The 24,918-nt window shown below is 42.2% G+C and overlaps 1 protein-coding gene across 1 annotated transcript; it reads left to right on the top strand.

Moving 5' to 3' along the window:
- Positions 1 to 231: 231 nt before the first annotated feature.
- pdcd6 (programmed cell death 6) lies at positions 232 to 24,619 on the top strand. The gene is made up of 6 exons (XM_083778094.1): positions 232 to 480; positions 7,803 to 7,864; positions 17,784 to 17,828; positions 20,113 to 20,271; positions 22,356 to 22,465; positions 23,357 to 24,619. The coding sequence occupies exons 1-6, from the start codon at positions 362 to 364 to the stop codon at positions 23,453 to 23,455; spliced, it is 594 nt and encodes a 197-aa protein (XP_083634220.1). The 5' UTR covers positions 232 to 361; the 3' UTR covers positions 23,456 to 24,619.
- The last annotated feature ends 299 nt before the right edge of the window (positions 24,620 to 24,918 follow it).

Raw genomic sequence — 24,918 nt, 5'->3', positions numbered from 1 at the left:
TGTTTAACTATAAAAAGATTGTGCACGTATTTTCTGTCTTCTTCTTCAGATAGTAGTTGTATGTCCAGTCCATAGACTTGAAAGTTGACAGCTAGTATTTCAATGTTTTTGCATTCTCTCTCTCTCTCTCTCTCTCTCTCTCTCTCTCTCTCTCTCTCGCTCTGTGTGTGTGACGTAATGACGTGCACCACGCCTCACCCAGCGTGTGAGAGGTGGGGGGGAGGAGGACAGGAGGAATGTGTCAGTGAAGGAACAGTACAGAAGCAGTACTGTGGCAGCTGTAAGATTGAAGCCGCTTAGAACAAATACTTCTCATTTAATTTATCTTGACAGACAAGAAGAAGAAGCCTTTTTTTTTAAGATGGCATATCACAGCCCGTACAGAGGCCAGCCGCATGTCAACCAACAACAACAGCAGCAGCAGCAGCAGCAGCAACAACCGTCGCCCGACCAGGCTTTTTTGTGGAATATCTTCCAGAGGTGAGCGCAGGGATCATAAAATATACACATTCCATATGTGCTTTCTCTCTTGTCTTACATTAAAGTCACGACTTAGCATTACCAAACTGCTGTTGCGCCAAATATGGTATTTTTGGGCGGTTATTTCAGTCCGTTAACCGCGCATTGAACGTCATGTCTCTCGTCCTTGCTTTACGCAGCTAAGCATTCAACTTTCCATTCACGAAAGCAAAAGAGGTTAATTGAGATTTGAGTGGTGGTGGTGGTGGTGTGTGCGTGTGTCCTGCAGCAGTGTGTATAGCTAAATGTTATAATTACACTCCGAACTTCAGTTGAGTAACATCATTGCACACAACACATAAGCAGGTTTATGTGGGTTACTTAACTGGATCTTATCAGTTATCACTCACCACTCACAGACAGGAATGCACCAGTTACCAGTTCTCACAGTGAAGACATGTCTGACTCTGATTCAATCTGTCCCGTGGTATTCAGTCATATTAAACTGGTCTGGTCCGAGCCTCTATAGTAGACTCTTCGTATAGAAGCTTTACTAACCCTTTACTTTAGTAACCACTGACTCAGTCTCAGGATTAATTTGTACAGTGTTATTATAGCCTAGTTATAGACAGGCAAGCCAATTGTGCTTTTCCACCGTGACTCAGAACTCAGAAGTTAGATTAGAAGTGTGTCAAGAATAGCTGCCTGCCAGGAAGAATTTAAGAAGGTCGTTCCAGGCAAGAGTGTGTGTGTGTATGTGTGTGTTGGGTGGGTAGGCTGGTTAAATTGCTTTGCCACGCTGATGGGATTAAGCTATAGAGTTTAGTTATGTAATACTGCAGAGGATCATTAGACCATGCTCCTTTGCTTTTTCTCACACAACTGAGATATGCTACAGCCAGGCCTTCATTGCAAGACTTGAAAAACAGTTTGTTAAAAATATTTATGAATGGCACAACAAGCAGCCCTCCACCACCTCCTCTACTCCCTCACACCCCCAAAACGGTCCCAGGATTTATTCCTCCAAGTGGAGAGTCTCCGGTTCTCCTCTCTCTCCCCCGTCTCTAGAGCATATACCCAACCTTGATCTCTCATAACTGTCCCACACAAACTCCTCTCTCTCTCTCTTGAGAATCACACACACACACACACACACACACACACACACACACACACACACACACACACACACACACACACACACACACACACACACACACACACACACACACACACACACACACACACACACAGGTAGTGCTGCGGACGGCCTCATTATTCCTCATCTGCATCCCCTTTAGTGTTTGGCAGAACGGTGCTGGAATTCCCTCTGTCACGTGATCAGAAGAATCACTAGAGCATACTGTATGTATGTAGCGTGTACAAAGAACTCTCTCTCTCTCTCACACACACACACACACACACACACACACACACACACACACACCTTCCTTTCTATGACTCACCACACCAGTCCACATGTTAATGATTTTATTGGTTTTATTGCCTGAGTCATGCTTTGGAATTTCCCCTTTTCTCTCTCTGCACCTATCCTCCTTCATTCATGACCGTCATCTCCATGACTACACATCATATGACAATCAACAAACCAGAAATAGAAGTTACCCTCACAGTGCCTCACTCACCGTTCTGGGTCAATAGCCATGTAGTTAGTAGCAGCAGTACAATAGCAATACTAGTCATTGGGTCAACAATGGAGTCGGACCCTTAAGTCTGATTTGTTTCCATGACATGGCATTATTTGACAGTCAGTCGACCAGATCAGAAAGATCTTTTGATCATTTTAACCGATAATAATTTCAATTTCCAATAATAAATTCCCACTATAATTATTTTAATGTATTTTTGCATATCATTGCTAATTAAATGTTAACAATTTCGTATAGCCATTGCATCCAACAGGACAAGCCATTGGTCTTTCCCTGTAAGGACTGAACTGAGCACAGATTTAATATTGTCTGTTTAAATGCTGTGTACAGTTGTTACAGTTATTACATCTGCCTGATGATCAACCAGCCTCCAAATATCTCTTTCTGCACTGCTTTTGAATGGCTGTGTAATGATTAATACTCAACGATGCTGTTTGTTTTCTTAGTTTTAACATGACTTATGGTCATTCTCATTCTTCATGCATGTGTTATGACATTGTTGAAGTTGAGAGCACTGAGCATAAGTCAAAAACAACAGCAGACATTGTTTGTTAGATTTAGGTCTAGAATAGATGGACACAGATAATGTGTGCAAACATCACATTGTACAGCAGGACTGTTTGACTGCTACTGTACTTAGGTTTGACTACACTGTTGTAAGGAACCCACGCTCACACTGGATTGAAAACGGTGTTGTGTTTCATAACAAAACTATGGAACGTACCACTCATTAATTCTAGTCTGTCAACAGTAATGAGTGGGATTTTACAGACAAGGGATTCTCTTATTGTGTTATCAGTCAAAATAGAGTGAATCATTCTGTGTTGATTACAGATACAGAGAACGGGCATGTAACTTGTTTTGTGTCATAGCAGAGCATGTATTATGCACATACGTGATGATTGAGAGGGATTATTTTTGTATGAGTTGTATGAGACATTGTTTTTTTATTTTAGGTATGGGGAGCCAGGCTTAGAACCTCTCAACTTTAGATTCTTGGTGAAACCAGACACAGCCAAAAAGTGTCTTTATTTTTCCAAGCATAGCAGCCTTGCTTTCTTTCACAGCTTTATGTGGAAAAGTGGAGTGGGGGGTGGGGTTATGTTCCATTAAACATGTTCCAACCACTTTGCCGCATAGGAAAAAGTGAAACATAGAGATGTTTGACTGAAACAATGGACTCTGTGAATAGGATGTATGCTGTGAGCTCATTTTGTGGGGAAGTGTGTTTACAGCATCATTGTTGATGCACAACAAGCAGATGGTTGGCTTACCTACACTCCAGGCAAAAGAGAAGTTTAATGATGCGCTTACTTTCAATCTCCACTAGCTTTTTATGTAAAACCAAAAATAAAATGGTGTGTTGAATTTTTACCTGAGCGAGGAAGGGGGCAGGGAAGTGAGAAAAATACACACAAACAAAGCTCTGAGTCTTATCCAACAGTATTTGGTGAAGGTTGGGTAGCCCCACACTTGTGACGGCATTAACTTAACCACTTCTCAACGTCAATGTGACAAAGCTGCCCTTTATGGAGGCATACATTACTGCTGGGGACCCATTTATTTTCCCAAGGAGACCACGGGCTGGTCGCTAGGGCTCCTTGTACTTTTTTTCCCTCCTTCTCTTTGAATCTTTATTCATACAGGAAAAAGTTACAGGCAGGGCAACCGGCACTGAGTCGGTTGCACACATAAAAGAGTAACAGTACAGAAAAGCAGAAACATAGTCGAGAGAGAGAGATGACGTCACGGCACACAAACTCCCACTGCTGAGATTCAAACCCACAGCCTACGCACGCACTCAACAGCGGTGGTCACGGCCATGTGTTTTCCTTTGGGAATTCCCCCGTCTGCGTCTCCTCCTGCCCTGCCCATTTTCTTCTCTCCACCCTTTCCGCGTCTTGGTATTCAAACACTGTTTGTTAAACGTTCCCTCATAGCCGGTCGGACGGTTGGACTGGGGCGGTTGCTAAGGAACAAATGAGTCACTGGTGGATTGACTAAGACATTTCATAACTGTGAGGCCTGTTATTTCAGCGTCCACGCTTCTAGGTCTGAGATAGAGATGTTACAATTGAGGGAGGGACATTGTTTTCCCTGAAATGTCTGACAAGACAGAACACATTGTGTGTTCAAGACAGAACACACAGTGACAAACAAACCATTCGGTTTGTTTGTCATTGTATGCATTGCCATCTCAGGACATCACATGCACACTCAAAACATGTCATTGATAATGAATGGCAATGGACAAAAGTGAGGACGCAAATTGTGATTGGCCGGAATGAGATGATGTATGATGATAAGAGCGCCCCTCACTTCACACACTAAAATGCAGGCGCCCCCAGCTTGATAGGTATAAGAACATATAGGTGTAACAGTTCTGAATGGGTTATGTTATTGTCTCCACCAGGCCGAAGAGTATGTTCTGCAGTTGCACTCGTGTGTGTCCGTCTGTGGACACCTAATCTCCGGCACCGTTGGCTTGATGGCAGCCATACTCTGCACACACACTCCCTGAATGCCACAGCTAAACCTCTGCCCCACGGCTTTCACATTGGCCTCTTATAGCGCCACCAGGAGGCCGCTTTGTGCAAAAAAGAAATTTGGACAGTACACCTACAGATTTTGCCAAACATCACGCAAATCGGTACACAGTCTTTCTAGAGCCATTCAACGAAACGGGTCTTTCAGATTTTTCAGACTCCATCCTGATTGGCTAAGATTGGCTTCCAAAGTTCGCAGGAGTGCTTGCAACAAAATGCTGCAAATCATGAACACATCGTGTGATTTCTGTGAAATTGTGCATGCACATTCCCACTAGGCCGAGGAAGAAATGCCACTTGAACATTTTCAACTCAGCCTCATGGTGGCGCTATAACTGGCCGATTAGTGTTTTTACCTCTAACTGCACGGATCTGTGTATAACTTTGTATGCCAACTCCCTAGAGGCCAAGGAAAAACCTTTGCCTGGAATCTTTCACATCTGCTCTTTATAGTGCCACCAGGAGGCCGACATATTTAAACACATTTTCTAATATTACTCCTTCAGATTTTATACAAATTTCACACAAATCGGTACGCATGCTCTCCATAGTCATGTGATCAAGACGGGTTTGTTTGATTTCTCATAATCCACCCTGATTGGCTACGTTTAGCTTCTAAACCTGTCAGGAATAGCCCGCTTTGTACCTGTTTTGTACAAATCGCCACAACTACTCAACGCAATCTCCGATTGCGGTGAAACTGTGCATGCATATTCCCACTAGGCTGAGGGAGAAATGCCACTTGACAGTTTTCAAATCAGCCTCATGGTGGCACTACAACAGGCCAAGCCACGTCTCTCTCTCTCACACACACAAACACACACAGTCACACACACACACACACACACACACACACACACACACACACACACACACACACACACACACACACACAAACATGTTTATATTACTCCTAAACATTTTGCCAAACATCACACACACTGCTATCCTCCTGGTGGAGACCTTTTTCTAGTTTTAGACTATTTTTCTGGTTCATAATAACCGATTCTCTCTTAAGTATGCTCTTTCAACAAAATCAACGCTTTCAAGTTTGCGTTCATTTATTCACTCATGTTTATACATGAGCGATACGAACAAGAACACATGATGGAAAGGAAAATTCAGATCATGCAGGTGAGATGAAAACCCAAAGGGCCTAATTAAAACGGCTCACCTTAAAACACCATGCCAACAATAACAGGAACATGCTTTAGTAAACCAGCTGATACAGTACATAGGAACATACTGTATCCGATTTATTTTATCATATTGTAGGACAAAATAGGGGGGCGTTACGTGACTAGTCAGATTAAACAATTTAGTTGATATATTTTAGAAGTGTAAAGTTGATTGGCCAAGGCTCCAAAAACGTGACAAGTCCAGAAGATGCAAGTTAGGGGCTTTTATTTTACCCCCTTCCATCAACAGTCAAGTGCAGCTTACCGTAATTGACAGTGAAGGCCTTGAATAACAAAAAATCTAAATAAGACTTTCCAAAATATAGAAAATGAAAATAACACTTGAAGATAAACTAAAGAACAACAACAAGAACTTAAGATAGAAACAGTTTAAACAGGGCGGCGACCGACCCCCTTACACGAGGGCCCATGGCAGCTGTCCCCTTGGTGTTTACAGCTTTCCACTTCAAGGCCAACTGATTCACTGCCCATGCTACTGCCCCTGCAGCCTCCTCCTTCTTTATGGGGAGTGGGTCCACGTTACCACGTGGCAAGGAATCAATTAACAGTCTTACACAGCTACATTTTCCCTGATATAACCATTTGAATGGATGTTGAGCAACATGCATAATAATGCTCTCGAATACAGACGGACAAACACTCCTCCTCCTCCTCTACAGTACTTGGCAGGCTGTATTTTCTACAGAGGAGTGCCAGGCTGCCAGCACTGCAGAGAGGAGAGACGGGTGACCAACAATCAATTGACTTTTGCACTGTTCCAATAAATAAACATTTAAAACCAATATTGCAGTCGAACTTCCAAAGAGTCACTTCCACCAAGTCACCGGTGGTGTAATAATTGGACGCAACTGGGTGGTGGTGTCACTGGTGTGTGCATGCAATGTCCTCAATTAGTGAGTGTGTGTATAGGGCATGCATGGGCTGGCCCGTGACAAGATGTTTATCGCTTTTGTTTGTTGGTATAGGAAAATATCCCCCCAAAAAACGCACTTCTCAAGGATTCAATGAATCGGAAAAAATATATAGAGAATTGTAGAATAGATTCTACAATAATTGTTAAGAAGTTGATCGATAATTGCAACACTACCCTGATCATCTGGCAGAAATCTCAGACGTAACACTGAATAATGTGAAATGATCTGATGCTAAAGATTTTGGTTAAGATTTGCCTCAATTGGTTTAGAGACCATTGTTCTGGCAGCTTTTGATATTACTATTAGTAAGTAAACGACATCAGGAAGAAGCAGGACTCAACCATCAGGATTCGAACTCCATTATTTTATTGTCATCACACCGGAGAGAGACTAGTGTCTCCCTCCAAAGCTTCCCCCAGCACTCCCCACACACATCTCCCACACATATGTTATACTTTCAGCAGTGTACAGAGTTTCAGGAGTAACAAGAGATGGTCATTCCTGTAAAGGGCCATCATGGTGTTGTTTATAGCTTCACTCTCACTTTTCTCTACTCAAGATGCTGCAATGAGATTACAATTCCACTGGACTGACATTACTTACAGTAAGACTCACCATGTGTGGTTCTCAACTTTCACTGGGCCTTAGAAGAATGCGCGTGCCGGGCACACACACCACACATTCTCATCTGACTGGTTGGTCTCAGGGGAGTGCTGACGGTACAAGCTGCCTTAGTGTTTCCCGGACCTCCATTCATTCTCAATGGGCTGTTAAAAGCCTAACAACAGCTCAGAAGGATGAGGTTTCAGTGGCGAGTGTAATCTGCTGGCTCCATTCATGTAAGATGATCAGATATCTGCTTACTGTGCCATCAGTGTGTGTCTGTGTGTGTGTGTGTGGGGGCATAATTAGGCAAATGTTAGATTATTATATATTGTGTGTGCGTGCGTGTGCGAGAGAAAGATTAGCGTTAGCTTGTATCTCATCTATCTGTCTATCTGTTTTTCACTCCAGGGTTGACAAGGACAGGAGTGGTGTGATATCGGACTCAGAACTTCAACAGGCCTTATCAAACGGTATGTATCCTCCTCCACTATGTCTGTCTGTCTGTCCTAAACTCCCTTGCTCTTTCTCTGTTACTGTTCCCGTCTTCCTGTCTCTCTCTCTCTCACTAATTCGAGCTGTCTGTCTGACTGTACTGTCTGTCTCTCCCCTTCTCTGTCTCCTTTTCATCCCCCCCCCCCCCCCCCCCCCCTTATCTGCCCGTCGGTTTGCCTGTCTCATGCAACGATGGCGTTAGACACAATCTTTTCTTCCCTCTCTTTCTTCTCCTCGTTCCCTCTGTGTCTCTGTCTTCTATCTCCAAGTCCACACATCTTTATTCCCTCTGTGACTCTCCTCTTTCAATCCTCTTTGTCTGCCGAAACCCCAGAAGAAAATGGATTTTCTGGGCATTTATTTTTATCCCAGCGCATGGCCCAGTGATCAGAACAAGGAGAGGAGTTTTATTTTTATCGCACTTACAGGCAGGTGAATAGTGACGGCTTCAAAAGGAGACCTTTCCTGCTCTCCGAACGAGACAGGAAATAGGTCTCACTCACTATCGCTGCCACAGACAGGATGCATGCAAACTAGGGACAGTTTTTAAAGCTGTCTGCTAAAGCAGCTAACTCCACCACCTCTCCCCCTCTCATGCAAGTCATTGACAATATATAAAGTCACGACTCACAATACCGACTTTGATGGGGCAGTATTGCATTGTTTTAAAAATACAGCAGAGATATAATAGGTCCTGGCTAATGCTCATTATAAGATGACATGTCTGTCTACTACCATGTCTGTCTACGCACTCTGTGTCTCATTGTGTTGTAGGACTTCAGAAACCTGCCTAGCAGTGACGTCATCGGTAGGCAGGTTTGGTCATATATCAAACAGAAACAAGATTTAAAACTTTATATCTTATTTGTTATTAACGCAAGAACAATGCAAGGCTTGACATCATCAACTAAATGTAAGTTGGTTTTGGTGAATACATGTTTGAATATTGGATCAATATTCTTGGTTTACAATAAAGACACCAATCATCGTGCCACATGCCATTGCCTTTAAGAGATCTCTTATCCGTTGCCCAGTTTTATGCCCAGTTCTATATTGCTTCATAGCCTTGTGGTCTATAGCCCATGACATGGAAGAGTGATGCGTTGCTGCCTTGAAGTCTCACTTGTGCTGCCCCTCCCCCCCACCCCCACTGCTGTTTGTCTTATTTTTTTTCTTCTCCAGCACACAGAGCCAAGAACACATCTTTTCATTGAGTCACAACTCGCTCAGATCTTGCTCATTTTTAACATTTCCAAAGTGCTTTGTGATCTACGGATCAAGCTTTCATTTGGTGTTATAGATTGTGCGTGTAGGCAGTCTCTACGAAATGGTATCAAGCGAAAATGAAATGTCTGGAAATTGGATTGAACCACATTTGCTGCGTGTGATGAAACTGAACGAGCAAATGGAATCGCACACAATGGCTGACACAACAAGTCAAATAACAAGTCAAATAACACAATAGACACAAGGAAGTGACAGGTCACAGCAGGCACTCACTTCTGCTGATTATAGGAAAATTACAAAGAGATGCAATAGGAGAATCGAGGGTATGCGCATGCTTAAAGTGAATGGCACATCGAGTGGCAAATTGAGCGGCAAAGCAACAGGCAAAGTCAGTTTAACATTGTTTAATGTTGTTTAGATAGGACTTTTCTGTTTGGACGCATAGGCTGTCAAGGCCAGAAAGTAGTTTTTTGCCACTCAGTAGGCATTCCTACATAACTTCCGGGTTTGATGATGATGTCACGCGTAACAGTGGTGAAGAAAATCGAGCCCTTAGGGCCCTATTTTTGCCAGTGCTATACCCCTTATCCCTAAACTTCTTTGCCTTTTTTACTATTTTGAATTTTTGAATAGTTCAAATAGCCAATCTACAAGCTCACAACGTGTCGATGTAGATCAGCTAGTTGAACAATTTTTAAAATAGTAAAAAAAAGGCAAAGAAGTTTAGGATTAGGGGTATAGCATGGCGAAAATAGGGCCATTGAAGTCGGATATTAGTTTCATATCCATTTGAAAAGTTCTGGCAGAAAACGTGTGTTAAAGGTATATTCAGTGATTTCACTTAATTCAAATATCACTTATTTTTTTGTTTTGTTGTGATAATCCTCCCTACTATAGAGTGTGCTGGCCATATAAGGAGTTCCTCCCTGTCCCCAGTTAACCCCTGGGGGTCAAAAAACCTTAGGTTTCGTTTTTGACTCTCTATCCTGATTGGACGAAAGGCTGGGTCCCACAGCCAAAAACGAAACCTAAGGTTTTTTGAGTGAAATCACTGAATATACCTTTAAGTAAAATAATGCCACTTTTCCGCAAGATTTACACAGACAACATTCTCTGTCAGCGATGAGGCCGGGACAGGAGCTAGGCGCATCACAGAAAAGTTGAAACCAAGAGTCACTTGTCCAACGGACAAGTACAATTTTAATGCACTAACAAGATTTATTATTTGTCCCGGGCAACAGGGACAAGCCTTAATGTCAATGTCAAATTTACAAGACTTTACAAGAAGAGAAAGGCTGTAGTTTCGATTACCTTGGAATCCTCGTCGATAATGTCACTGGAAGGCAGGTTTTTCAGAACTGTACACAGCAGACAGCCGCCGATATTCAGCGAGTATTTCACATTTTCCTATCATTTATTTGTCATGCCGTGGTCGTGTGTGAAAGTATTTAATATGTGTAGTATTAAAGACATGATGTAAAGATAATGGAGGTACGTACGTTGTTGCACCACCAGTGTGACAAGATCCAGATGGATGGAATATCAACAACATTTGTTTGCCCGCCCTCCTTGTCGTGAATGGCGGTGGTGCAGTGCTTCAGAGTGCACTGCCCCTCAGAGCCGTCTCTCCTGTGACTGCCCCCCCTATACACTCTCCCTCTCAGCATTGCTGTACTCTTTGTCAGTACAAAATACGAAAGGAATTGGACTGTGCTGTTCTGTGTTGTGGTTTCTATATCTTGCCCCAGGATGTGTCTCAACTAGGAAACACTCCTTATTATCCATTTAGACCTCGAAATTTAAACAAAATCTTCTAAATCCTCCAGTTTTCTGAAATAAATATTTTCACAATTTTTCAAAAATAGCAGACCTACAAGCTTGTAGATCTTCTATTTTTCAATAGCTAAAGCATAACATAATGCTAACACCAAAAGGGGTTCCCGCCCAAAATGCGTTAATTCTAGTGAGGACATTGCAAGTCTGATCCAAGACCAGTGTATAATAACAACATCAGCAGCTATTTTTGAATAAAATCACTAAAGTTACAACCTGAATTGTAGAGGGTGTTGAGTTGACTGCATTGTGGAATTGGATTTTATCTGAGACATGGAACAGCTGGGAAATTAGGCTGTAGTACAAAAAGTGTGATGGAATTGGATGATTGGTGCTGATGGGAACTGTGATCCCTCAGCAATAACACTGCTACTGTGAGAGGATGTGGCAATATTACTGTCAGCCAGTGATGGAAGAGACTTAACCCATTCTGACCTGAGATCAGATTCATACGAGGTTTCCGCCGGACACACACTGGTCTGATGAACCCATTCTGACCTGAGATCAGATTCTAAAAATGTCAGTCGCTCTTCGATTTTTCAAAAATAGCAGACCTACAAGCTCGTATCGCGCCACTCGGTGGCGCGATATGAGCTTGTAGATCTGCTATTTTTAAATAGCTAAAGCATAACATGATGCTGACACCAAAATGGGTGCCCGTTCAGAATGGGTTAAGTATCAATAATGCAATCATTGCAATGTAGATATACTCTGTTACAAGTAGAAGTCCTGTATTCAAAATGTGTAACATTATTGGCATCAAAATATACTTCCAAGTACCAATCATTGTGCAGAATGTCCCATTTCACAAGTTCAAAATGTATAAACAATATTTTGAAAATAGCCGATCTACAAGTAGATCTTCTATTTTGAAATGGCCAGAATATATATGGCTGAAGTGGTTAGTTTGTTTTGTAATTAAAATCTAAATCTACAAAGTAACTAGTAACTCAAGTTTTCATGTAGTGTAGTAAAAGTGAAATATTTCCCACTGAGTTTTACATTTTTAAATACTGAATGAAGTAAAAAGAAAAACATACTTTAATTGTACAGTACTTGAGTACTTAGTTACTTTAAAGTTTACGCCACTGCTGTCAGCAGCAATAGGGGTTTTCCTGCTCTGCCCAGTTAAAACTTCAGCATTCATAGCTCATTAGCTCTGCATCGTGTCAATTGGTTGAATTAATGGCGCATGCCATGTTCTCCATCCAGAGTCTGTCCATGTAAAAGTACATTTACACTGGCTAACAGGCCATGTCCTCTACCCAGAGTCTGGCCATGTAAAGGTACATTTACACTGGCTAACAGGCCATGTCCTCCATCCATAGTCTGGCCATGTAAAGGTACATTTACACTGGCTAACAGGCCATGTCCTCCATCCAGAGTCTGGCCATGTAAAGGTACATTTACACTGGCTAACAGGCCATGTCCTCCATCCAGAGTCTGGCCATGTAAAGGTACATTTACACTGGCTAACAGGCCATGTCCTCCATCCAGAGTCTGGCCATGTAAAGGTACATTTACACTGGCTAACAGGCCATGTCCTCCATCCAGAGTCTGGCCATGTAAAGGTACATTTACACTGGCTAACAGGCCATGTCCTCCATCCAGAGTCTGGCCATGTATAGGTACATTTACACTGGCTAACGGGCTTGTACAAGTATTTTGTGCCTAGTACAGCCACAACCAACTTGACACCTTGACTACATGACCTTGTTGTCATCAATTCAATTCAATTTAATGGAGCTTTATTGGCATAAAGATTTAATAAAAACTGTTGGGAATTGGGAAAGTATATACAGTTGGAGGGGGTAAATGTTTCTAGCCAGGGTATAAAGCTTTTTGAAACAAATAGCACCAATCTTTCATAGTCATTTTGGGACAAATAGCAGCATTTTCACAAAACTATTTCAATAGTAAGTAGCAGCACAGTAGGACTCGGGTCTACGTGATAGTAATACAGAGTAGTCTTTAGGGTGGTTGTATTCCATTGGCGTTATTTTGTCGTTTGTCATTCAAACTCACTTTGGGTGTCAAGGCAACGCTGTGGTAATTAATGGGACATTAATCTTCGCTAAGCCCGGCAGCCACACAAAAAAAGTGCAGAATACGGTTGAGTTTGTGTCCGCGTCGATCGAATTGCTCTTCGAGGCTCTGTGACTGCTTCTCAAAGGGTTTCAGACAGATTTTTGTCCAGTACACTCAGAAGAAAAAAGTGTTGAAGGCAGCGAGAGTGAAAGATGCTGTTATCAGGCTGTGCAGTACGTGTCTCACACTCTGCATACTGATGTCTGTCTGTGTGTGTGTGTGTGTGTGTGTGTGTGTGTGTGTTCTGTGATAATCGTAACCGTGGCGTGTGTGTGTGTGTGTGTTATGTCATATTCATAACCATATTTATGATGTCATATACCTGCCACTGCCTGCTTGTGGTTTAATCCGAGTACAGTACAAAGCACAGTACACTACAATACAGTACAGAGCACAGTACAGTATAGTAACTATAACAATAAATGTATAGTTGCACCGCTCAGTTCACACAGGTGTGATTATTTACCTCTTTGCTACTATCATTCCTCTCCTCTGTCTCATTTCATTTCTCTATTCCTCGGGTGGGGGGGGGGGGGGGGGGGGGGGATGGCGGCACCAGTTCAGAGCCTGCTGGGTCTTGTCCTGCACTCAGCGTGTGTGTCCTATCTAATCGTCTCTCTGTCTCTCTCTTTCCCAGCCTCTTTCCTCCCCCTCTCTTCCCCTCCCTCCCTCTCTCTCCCTCCCTCCCTCCCTCCCTCACTCTCTCTCTCTCTCCCTCCCTCTCTCTTTCCCTCCCTCTCTCCCTCTCTCTCTCTCCCTCTCTCTCTCCTTCCCTCCCTCCCTTTCTCAATTTCAATTCAAAGGAGCTTTATTGACATGATAATACATAATGATTACATTGCCAACACACAGGTGGAAGTGGAACAAAACAATGTATATGTAATTAAACGGGAATAAGGACATGTGTACACAGAGCTGTGTTACTTTGCAACTGAGAGGGAAGACTATCTTACGAAACCGTAAAAGCTGAAACCATTATAAATCCATATATAACATAATACATTCCTCTCTCTCTCTCTCTCTCTCTCTCTCTCTCTCTCTCTCTATTCACTCCTCTATGACAGCATCCTGTCCCTGATGAGAAAGCGATTGGCTCTGCGGCATAATTCACAATCTGCTTCATTACACAGAATGTGTGTGCGCGTGCGTGTGTTCATGTGCATCCTCTGCCGTTCACCTCGGCCATTCTCCATAAAACATGGAACTTATTAGATTTTTTTTAGGCCTGACTCCTCCGTGAGTATCCGTCAGTCGCCCACTCGTCTCCCACTCGTAGATTTATTTTGCCTGCAGTTATTTATTTTAGTGTAGTGTAGAAGAGGTAATGGCCACTGAAATTGCTGACGAGAGAGTGTGTGTGTGAGAGAGAGAGAGAGAGAGAGAGAGAGAGAGAGGGCAAGCACTTACTGTGCAGATTTCATACTTGGCTTCAAGGAGCAAGACCAGCCTCAATGCTTTTACGTTTATGGCAGTTTTGTCTATAAGATACGCGGGATTGTGATCTAGCAGGACAGCAGCGGGAACCGTATTTCTTTTTGGATGTTTGACGGCGTTTCATTATACGCCTCCTACTTATCTTTATAAGCTGCTATCTTTTTTTTAAATGTAAAGAATGAATTAATATATGATTATAATAATGCAATACACAAGACTCATACAGTAGCCTATTAAAAGAACACCAGGATATCACTAGACTTACAGTATCTCCATTAAGGTACATACATCCATGATAAAACGTAGACATCCATTAAGGTACATCCATGATAAAACGTAGACAACCCCATCAATCACTTCACCCAGTCAGACATTGGCCCAGAGGAACAGAGAGCCGCAGACGTCTGTTAGACTTCAATGAGAGCCTGAGTTGTCCACAAGCATCTTGGTTCAAACTCTGCACATTGATTGTTTCATACCTTTTTTCCCTTAAAAACATTTATCCCACAAGTTTTGTAGCCCATTTTTCCACCCGGTGTCAATTGCCTAAACTGTAATCCTGGACGCTACTTTGCCTCTGCCAACCTGGGGAGAACTCACCAACTGGGCTCATGCTTCCTTCAATGCATCAGGAGTGAGCAGGCAGCTTCTCATCACCTGATGGGACATATCGTACCACTTATTCCTTTCCCCTCCATGAGGCGCCCCGGCCAGCCTTGGGGAGGCAGTATATAGAGACCAGTATTATTGCATCTTTTTTGTGAGGGTACCCGCCTAGGCCTAGGAGACACGGGGAGAACATGCAAACTCCACACAGAAAGGCCCTTTCACCAACCCCACCAAACGTATGGGCGCTGATGACACGGAGGAGAGAACACACCGCCAGCGCCCACAGCATGAGCTGCTATCTTATAAACCTGCTGTGCTTCTTCTGTTTGCTAAGTGGTTGGGATAGCCTCTGGTGTTGTGTGTGTGTGTTTAAGGCCACCTTTACATGGCAACGGTGGGTAGAGAAAACATACTGTACAGTGGTTCCCATTTCCCAAACCTTTTAGCTCATGATCCAAAAAATAAATTAGATGTTTTGCCTGGGACCCAAACTAGTGTAAATAGCAGATATATGAGCACACAACGCGTCATTTTGCGCCGTGTTGTGAGCTTGCAGATCGGCTATTTCCACTACTTCTTAAACACTTGTTTTCTATTTTATGTAATGTCTTAGATTTGTCTTTTATTTCTTCATGGAATTCATGAAACAAAGCTTTTTCGAAAATGTTTTGAAGTAATAATTTAAAGAACAAAATGTAGGAAAAAATGTGTCCCATGCGACCCAGTGTTTGGGAACCAGTGCTTTGCATGGTGTGGTTTAACGAACGTAATGATGATGAAGGCAGTGATGATGATGGTGATAAGCGTAATGTTCACCAGCGTACACTGCCTTGACTTTACAGAGACTGTTTTCTTTTCCATGATGCCAAGGTCAAAGTGTTACACTGAGCGTTAGGAGCTTGTGTGTGTGTGTGTGTGTGTTTGTTTTAATGAAAATATGTGTTTGCTTTGTGAGGTGTGTGTGTGTGTGTGTGTGTGTGTGCGCGCGCGCGTGCACATGCACATGCACATGCACATGGTTTACCTCAAATTTGTGATAGACTTGTCAGGTGTGTGAGTGCTTGCATCCATTTAATAAATGTGCATGTGTCCAGTTTCTATCCACATGGAGAGAGAGTGGAGCACACTGAGCGTGTGTGTGTGTGTGTGTATATATATATAATATACACACTTAGTTTTTTATAAAAAACATATGTTTTTATAAAAGTGTGTGCATGCGTGTGTGTCTCAGTGAGCCCTTCCAGTGAGCTGGTGGTGTGTGCATACTGCGCGGTCAGTCACCCTGCTTTTCCACATGACTACCTCGCTTCTCACCTCCTTTCCTCGGCCCTTCCCCTCCATCCCTCCCTCCTTCAATCACTCAGCTTCACCGATGGGAGTTGGGCTCTGCACTGAGAGAGCCCAGTGTACCGCTGGACAGTGGTGCCTTGTCACACTCGGTGGTCACTGGTCACACACACACACACACACACACACACACACACACACACACACACACACACACACACACACACACACACACACACACACAGCCTGACTTATCACCTCTGGGTACTGGGTAGCCTCATTCAGTCTGGTATACATTGTTGACCTTGCAACTATTTGCTGTGTGTGTGTGTGTGTGTGTGTGTGTGTGTGTGTGTGTGTGTGTGTGTGTGTGTGTGTGTGTGTGTGTGTTTTGACAGGATCTACCACGTTACCGCTGCATTGGTGTGAAAATACAATTTCCCTGTTATTATCAGTCACGGTTTATTCTGGTTTATTTACACAAGATTGTCGATGGACAGGAAAGACAGCGGGCCTGGGGGCGATTCAACACCAGAATGCTGCAGTTGCATGTACTGTATTTCAAAACAACTCTTTCACATGGAAGGTTCATACGGTCTAAATTAGGTATACATTTTATGCCTTTACGAATATAGATTAGGACTATGATATGATCTAGGCCTGAAGACTAACCAGGGTAACCGAATATAATACATTATTTATTCCACTGTGGATCAAATGAATGCTATAATATTTTCTGTGTTCTTACTTGGCCACTATCAAAAAGAAAACATGGCGTAACTGGGCGTTTTTCCTTGTTTCTGTTCTGCGTACCATCATGGCAGCACATCAAGAAGTGTTGTTGCTCTTTATAATACAGCCAAGAATCAAACACTTGGCACATCCATGGCTACCATTGATGTAGCTTGAAGCGATGGTGACCGCCCGACAGGGGACAAGAAGAGAAACTGGCTCCACATTACAATAACAAAGAGAGGTTTGAAACATCCTTGCAGAAAGAAACACTTTTATGGTCTACCGATGCAGTAGTGGCAGTGTCTTAGGTCAGTGAAAGTAGAGTAGATAGTTCAAGTTACTGCAGCAAAAACTGCACTTCCTCCTACCTCCCTCCATCCCTTCTATTTCTCTCTGTCTCCCTGACTCTGTCTGTCTGTCTGTCTGTCTGTCTGATAATGTGGTATGGTGAGTCAGCAGGGTTTTGGGTGCCTGGGTTAATCTTAACATCCTGCAGTGCGAGAGCGCGGCATGCCGTGAAAAGGTACGACCGTTAATGCTTCCAGATAAGAGGGTTCAATTGGCCACGACTGCTTCTAATTCTCCTTTTTCACTTTCACTTCGCTTTTCTTCCCTTAACCCATTCTAGTCAGATATCACAATAGCCAAATTGAAGTTAAATAAATACATTCTTCTCTCCCACAGGTACATGGACGCCTTTCAACCCGGTGACTGTCCGCTCCATCATATGTGAGTATCTATCTACTGACCTTCCAAACTAATCGCAACACAACAAGACATTTGTTCCCATTTGTTTATTGTTGTCCTCCCCATGGCGACCGGCTAATTTCGTTTTGTGTTTTGGGTAAACAAGTGGCGGACACAAAGTTCTTGTAGACTCAGTCAGCTCTCAGTTAAGTGGAAACTTGCAGCCATCAATCAAACAAGGGAAATAAACACTGGGAAGAAAATGGGAGCGCTAGTCTTGAAAGGCAGCTGGCGATTACTAATCGACGTTAAATATTGATCGGTTTACAATTAAGCCGGCTGTGGAAGACGCTTCAAGGCTACTGTCTGGATACTTTCAGTCGCCCATTTTTATTAGGCCTGTGTGAGTGTGTTCAAAACTGCTAAACGAATGTGCACTGTAGCCATGCAAATCAACTAAAACCATTTCTGTTACATATTTAAATTAATTTCCCATTCGGAACATGAAAAGAATCCTTTTGATCTACAGTAGTTTGTTTGCTCTGCTCGCCGGTGAGGCATTTCAATGCCTCTATAACAAGCCGTCGGCCTCCACACTTTCCTGTTATACAAACAGCAGAATAGGCCTAATATCTTTTCTCCCCTGGTCGTGTGCTTTAATCCTCTTTTCTGGTTATTATTTGTGGAAACATAATCTTTGCACTTCTGTTCCTCGCTGTACCTTGCGGGGCGTCTAAATCTTATTGTTCAACGGTCCCGCAGCACCGCAGCGAATTTCCGGCGATGGCTACACCCCCTTTGTTAGGAGGTAATTGGACTGAATAGCAGGGGGAGAGAGATCAAGCGTCTGCCTCTAGTCCATTCTGACCTGAGATCAGATTCTAAAAAATGTCTTCTACATCCATGACAGTTTTCTGAAAAAGCTATGTTACTATGTCAGTCGTTCTTCGATTTAAAAAAAAATAGCAGACCTACAAGCTCGTAGCGCGCCACTCGGTGGCGCACTATGAGCTTGTAGATCTGCTATTTTTCAATAGCTTAAAGCATAACGTAATGCTAACACCAAAAGGGGTTTCCCGCCCAAAATGGGCTAGTCATAACACAGTGTCATCATGTGGGAGCGTACGGCGGTGCGAGGATGGAGTGTCACAACAAAGACGTGTCGTTAGACCCCTCACTTTTTACTGTGCGCTCCTCAAATTGGTAGAGGAAAACGAGGGAAGGAGGGAACTAATTAGATAATTAAAAACAAAGTGTGTGTGTGACCCAGTGGTGGAAAGTAACTAAGCACATTTTAGGTTACTTTACTTGAGTATTTCCAATTTCCAATACTTTTTTACTTCTACTCCACTACATCTCGGATCCAGATATTGTACTTTTACTCCTGGCCATTTATTTGAAAACTTTAGTTACTAGTTACTTTGTAGATTTGCATTATTATTACAAATCATGCATGATCCACTCCAGCCCTATATACTGTAGATTGTGGTCATTTGAAAATGGCCAAGCTGGTGCTGGAGCTTGTAGATTTGTTATTTTTCAAAGGAGTTTACATTTTAACACTTGAAATGGGACATTCCGCATAATGAATACCGGTACTCTTACTTTTGATACTTTAAATACATTCTTATACCAATGCTTTTGTAGGAGAATTCCATGCTAGAAGGCTTTCCTACTTAGTATTTGCTACGTCCCCACCAAAGAGGTCCAGGTGTTATTTTGTGCAAAAACTCCTTATTGGCTATTTCCCTCACCATAAGCCCTAAATGAATTGCATTGAATTGAATGGGGCTATGGGGTGTAATTCGCTTATTTCCATCACTCAAAATTATAATTATTTTGTATATATCCATGTAAATAATATCCCAAGCGGCACAGTTCACTACTTATTTCGATGGAAATAAGCGAATTAGCACAACACCCCATAGCACCATTCAATTCCCATTCAATTCAATGCAATTCATTGAGCGCTTAAGGTAGGTGAAATAGCCAATAAGGAGCTTTTGCACAAAAAAAACACCTGGACCTCTTTGGTGGGGACGTAACGACTACAAAGAACGGTAAGAAAGCCTTCTAGCATGGAATTCTCCTTTTAAGTACATTTTTAATTCTGGACTATTAGTTGTAACAGAGTATTTCTACATTGCCGTATTGATACTTTTACTTAAGTAAAAAAATGTGAGAACCTTTTCCACCACTGCAAATTGTTAAGAGGAAAAAGAGGAAAGGGCGAACGAAAGAGATAAAAATATGTGTGTGACCTCTGTTGCAACCTCCCTCTCTCTCTCTCTTTCTCCCTTTTGTTCCCTTGACTTTTTCGTTCCAGCCATGTTCGACAGGGAGAACAAGGGCGGGGTGAATTTCAACGAGTTTGCCGGTGTGTGGAAGTACATCACAGACTGGCAGAATATCTTCAGGACATACGACCGGGACAACTCGGGCTTCATCGACAAGAGTGAGCTCAAACAGGCGTTGACCGGATTCGGTGAGCAGCAATGTATGATGGGTCTTTTAGCTTCGACGTTTGATGGTGGAGGGCCCCCGTGTGTGTGTGTGTGTGTGTTTGTGTGTGTGTGTGTGTGTGTGTGTGTGTGTGTGTGTGTGTGTGTGTGTATGTGTGTGTGTGTGTGTGTGTGTGTGTGTGTGTGTGTGTGTGTGTGTGTGTGTGTGTGTGAACATGGTTGCCCTCTGCTGTGTGCTACCATTGGAGCAGTGTTCTTTAAACGGTTGAAATTGTCCGTGTTTGAACCTTTCACGTGTTGTCCACTTCCCCCTTTTTGCACGTTGGATGACACTTTGTGAGTTCTCTCTGTGAAAAGTACGATACAAACAAAATGTACTTTCTTTAAGTTACTTACTTACAGACAGTGGCCCAGGAGGTAGACTTGGCTGTCTGGGAACTGGAAGGTTCCTGGTGTGGCTCCCGGCTCCTCCATGCTTCATGTCAAAGTGTCTTTGAGCAAGACACTGAACCCCTAACCTAAAGGCCTATTCATAGTCTGGATTTTCGGTGGTGAGCTGACCACCGCGACCACCGCTGACCACCGCAAAATAACGTTGATCGGTGGTGAGTAAAAACAGAGAGAAGGGCTGGAGCGGTGGTTTGCTCTTCACCGCGGCTTGTGACGTCATGTTGTAGTTCGGTGGTCACCTAACCACCGAAAATCCAGACTATGTATGAGCCTTAACTGCTCCAAATGAGCAGGTTGGTGCCTCCCATGGGAGCCTCCATCATCAGTGTGTGAATGTATGTGTGGATGTGTTCCTGGCTATAACGCACATTGCAAAGTGCTTTGGATAAAGGGCAGGCGCTATAAAAATCTAGACTAGTATTAAATGCAAATCATCTCTTTGTGTCTCTGTGTGTGATCACCAAATGCAGCTTCATCAATCATGTACAATCTCTAAGCAGGGCTCAGGTGAAAATGCTCATTAAATGGGTGAGAATAGCTATTAAAAAATAAAATACTAATGCCCTTATTATGAGATTCTTTTAAGCCTGTGGAAATAGGCCAGTGAAATGGATACACATGGTGCTTGTGGTTTTAAATGAGGTTGTCATAGCTGCCTCTTGTCTGACCGTGGTCCTAATGTCCTACAGAACAGGGAGAAATGTATCCTTTGTTGCCGATCGGTTGTTCATCACCTGTCATTATGATTGATTGAGTTTACGGCCATGTGAAAAAAACACAAAAACACTTCCAAAACAATACAAAACATTACATTATTTATTAAAACATTAAACCCAATTAAAATATATATATCTTGAAAACATAAGAAAATAAAGACAAAACTAAATTGTACACCTCATTTAATGATCAGATGATTGATATGATTGCTTGTAGTTTTACACTGGTAAAAAATTAACATTGTCTTACACTGGTGTTTTTCTCTATATGGAGAATAACATTGTGTTTCTTAAAATCGTCTTATATAAGCATTGTGCAAAAATAAACAAACAATATTATTTGATATACATATTTGTCTGTTTCTAGTGAAAATTTTACTAATTTGGCGGCAGTAACATTAGCATTTTCTTGCCATCAGTTGATTCTTCATATCTGGAGTCAAACCGCAGAGATTAAAATCATCATTTGTTCATTTTTGGAATACAGTGGAATTCAGAATTCAGTTTACCAACTCGCCGCGATTTAGTGCATTTTAGTTTTACTTCAACTTCATTTTAAATTGAAATGAATTGAGAGAGAGAGGATAGTTGTTTAGAGTTTATACTAGAGAAAGTAGGAATGCTAAAAGTTTAAACACTAAAGTACCGAAACAATGTAATTCATTAGTAAACAATTCCTGAAATGGTAGGCCTATTTATCATCATTGGTATTCACATACTCACCTTTTTATCATCTAGCTGACCATTTAATTGCATAAAATAAATGGATCACTTTGGAAATGAACTAACATGTGTGAGTTTGACATACTACACATGAATAATTTTCGCGTGGCGACTTGGTAACCTGGCGAGTTCTCTGGTATCCCAAAAAAACCCTGTACATTACTTCAGACTTCGGTGCTCTATAGGTTCTAACGTTGTATTGTTTTCGTCCTATCCAGGGTACCGTCTGTCAGACCAGTTCTATGGGACACTGATAGAGAAGTTTGACCGCCAGAGAAAGCAACAAGTAGCTTTTGATGACTTCATCCAGTGTTGTATTGTACTACAGGTAACATAGATATACTGAATTATTTTTGCCTGCATGTGATTTTGTAACGACGGCCTTGGTATAATGCTGTTATGGTGTGTTTTTATTTTATTTTATTACACAGCCATCTAGTCTTTTAACATTTGTTTACCCAGGGAAGAACGATTTGAGCACAGCTGTCTTCTCTGAGCAACTTCAATACAACATTTCAATTCCATTATAATTTTTATTTTTTAAGTACATTTTATTCAAAGAGTATGACATCATATGCAATTTTCACAGAAAGAGAATACGACTCTTTGTTTTTTACATTTTCTCCCACAACTCCTTTCCCAGTCCTCCCCACCCACCCACCATCTTTCCCCACAAGGCCAGACATACAAGCACAGGTATAAAACCAATAGGTTGAGTACAAAACAATACATACAACATACCGTATATACAGGTATAAAACCAATAGGTTGAGTACAAAACAATACATACAACATACAGTATATACAGGTATAAAACCAATAGGTTGAGTACAAAACAATACATACAACATACAGTATATACAGGTATAAAACCAATAGGTAATTCCATTCATTTTATTATAGTGCCAAATCTAAGTTAACTCGAGACACTTTACATAATTGAGCAGATCGAGGCCCAGCGTTTTCCCTCGGAGGCCGAGCAAGCATTTGTGGCAGTGGCAAGGAAAAAACACTTGCCCTGAATCTTAATTTATACTTCATTGCACAACGTTGTCGCTTACGGACAAGAACCGGTCTACAAGCTAGTATTTTTATGTACGAGAAAGAACAAAATGGGGGCCGAGTAGTTGAATGTGAGAATATCCATATTTGTTTTAGGAAAGCATGCATTTTCATAGTAAATTGCTCATTATTTTTTCCAACTTTTCTCTTGCTACAGAGGTTGACTGACGTGTTCAGGAGGTACGATACGGACCAGGACGGTTGGATCCAGGTGTCATATGAACAGTATCTATCCATGGTCTTCAACGTCGTATAACACACACACTTTCTCTCACACATGCAAATGCACACACACACACATACACACACACACACACACACACACACTCGTACACGTACACGTACGTAAATGCACATACAGGCCAACATAGAAGAGCACAACTGGACACAACGGTGCCAAATCCACTGATGCCTCCCCCCAGACGCTCCCTCATGGTGGACACGCTACTACAAGGTTCTTCTAAACGTGTGTCTGGGGAAATGTCGCAGCGTTCATACGACGACCACGTGTGGGCGACCTCAGTGGCGGGGACTCTGGGATGGGGATGTACTGTGTGGGATACATGGACTTTATCCCTCCGTGTGTGTGTCTGTCTGTCAGTTGAGTCAAATTTATGCTCCCTCGCGTGATGGGTGATTCCACACATGTGCGTCAAGTCCCATCCACTCCCAGGGGAAAACCGGAAACCACGGTCCCCACACTAGAAGTTGAAGCAGCTACTACTACTGCTTAAAGCCTGGGCTTGCGCTTTCCTCGCGCCGAAAATAATCGTATGTGTGGTATCACCCAAAGGCCGATAATAGCTAACTTACAAGCTCACAATGCATCGTATCCATGGTGCGTTGTGTGAGCTTGTAGTTAGGCTGTTCTCGGCGGGCAACACTGTCGTGTGCCGAAGCATAGATTAGGATTTAGTTTGTCTGTTAGTTAATGTTCATGCAGTTTGTTTGATGTCTTAATGATAATTATAATTATACTAATAACAAAAAAAAGGCCTGAGCATGTGCGCTAGGGGTAAACTGTATGCATTGTAAATACCATTGAGGACCAGGACATTGTTGCATGCTTTTCGGGGGAAATTCAGCCCACACGTCTTCCATGTTGAAGCATGCTTTATATTTCTGTCTTCTGTCTTTTCCTCAGACCTGTTTTGCTCAAAGCCATGTTTACAAAATACTGTGAAAGCAGGAGATGACCTGCTTTGAGATTCACTGACATGCCAGCTTACATGCCATATTTGTACAAAATTATTTTTAACTTTCAATGCCAATCTTAAATGTTAGAGCTTATTATTTTATGTAGAAGATAAGCGTACAGCCTTTGTATGGCTTATTTTTTGTGCATGATGCCTTAAAATCTGTATAAAAAAAAAAGACCGGCAAGAGGAATCTCTTTTATTAAAAAAAGAAATCATGAAAACAGTTTGCTGTGATGACTTTATCATGTGTAAAATGAATTACAATTGACTCAGTGTTGCCCCCTGCTGTGTGCATTGAACCCTACAGGCCTACAACACCAGAACAGTTCCATACCACGCTTTCCAAGTTCCTTTGATTCAATTCATTAGAACCAAACACATTAACCTGGGTGGTGGATGTTGGGAAACTAAATTGTCTTTGTAGAATTTGAAAGAAACCGTCATCGAATTTACTCAGCCAACTTAAGGTAGGCCTACTGTAGTTTATAGTTCAATTATATCAATTCTGTCATAGTTTATG

This window comes from Protomyctophum parallelum (genome assembly GCF_964188405.1).
Source record: "Protomyctophum parallelum genome assembly, chromosome: 12".
Lineage (NCBI taxonomy): Eukaryota > Metazoa > Chordata > Actinopteri > Myctophiformes > Myctophidae > Protomyctophum > Protomyctophum parallelum.
The sequence above is the reverse complement of the archived record's forward strand: the minus strand, read 5'-3'. Positions and strand labels throughout refer to the sequence as shown.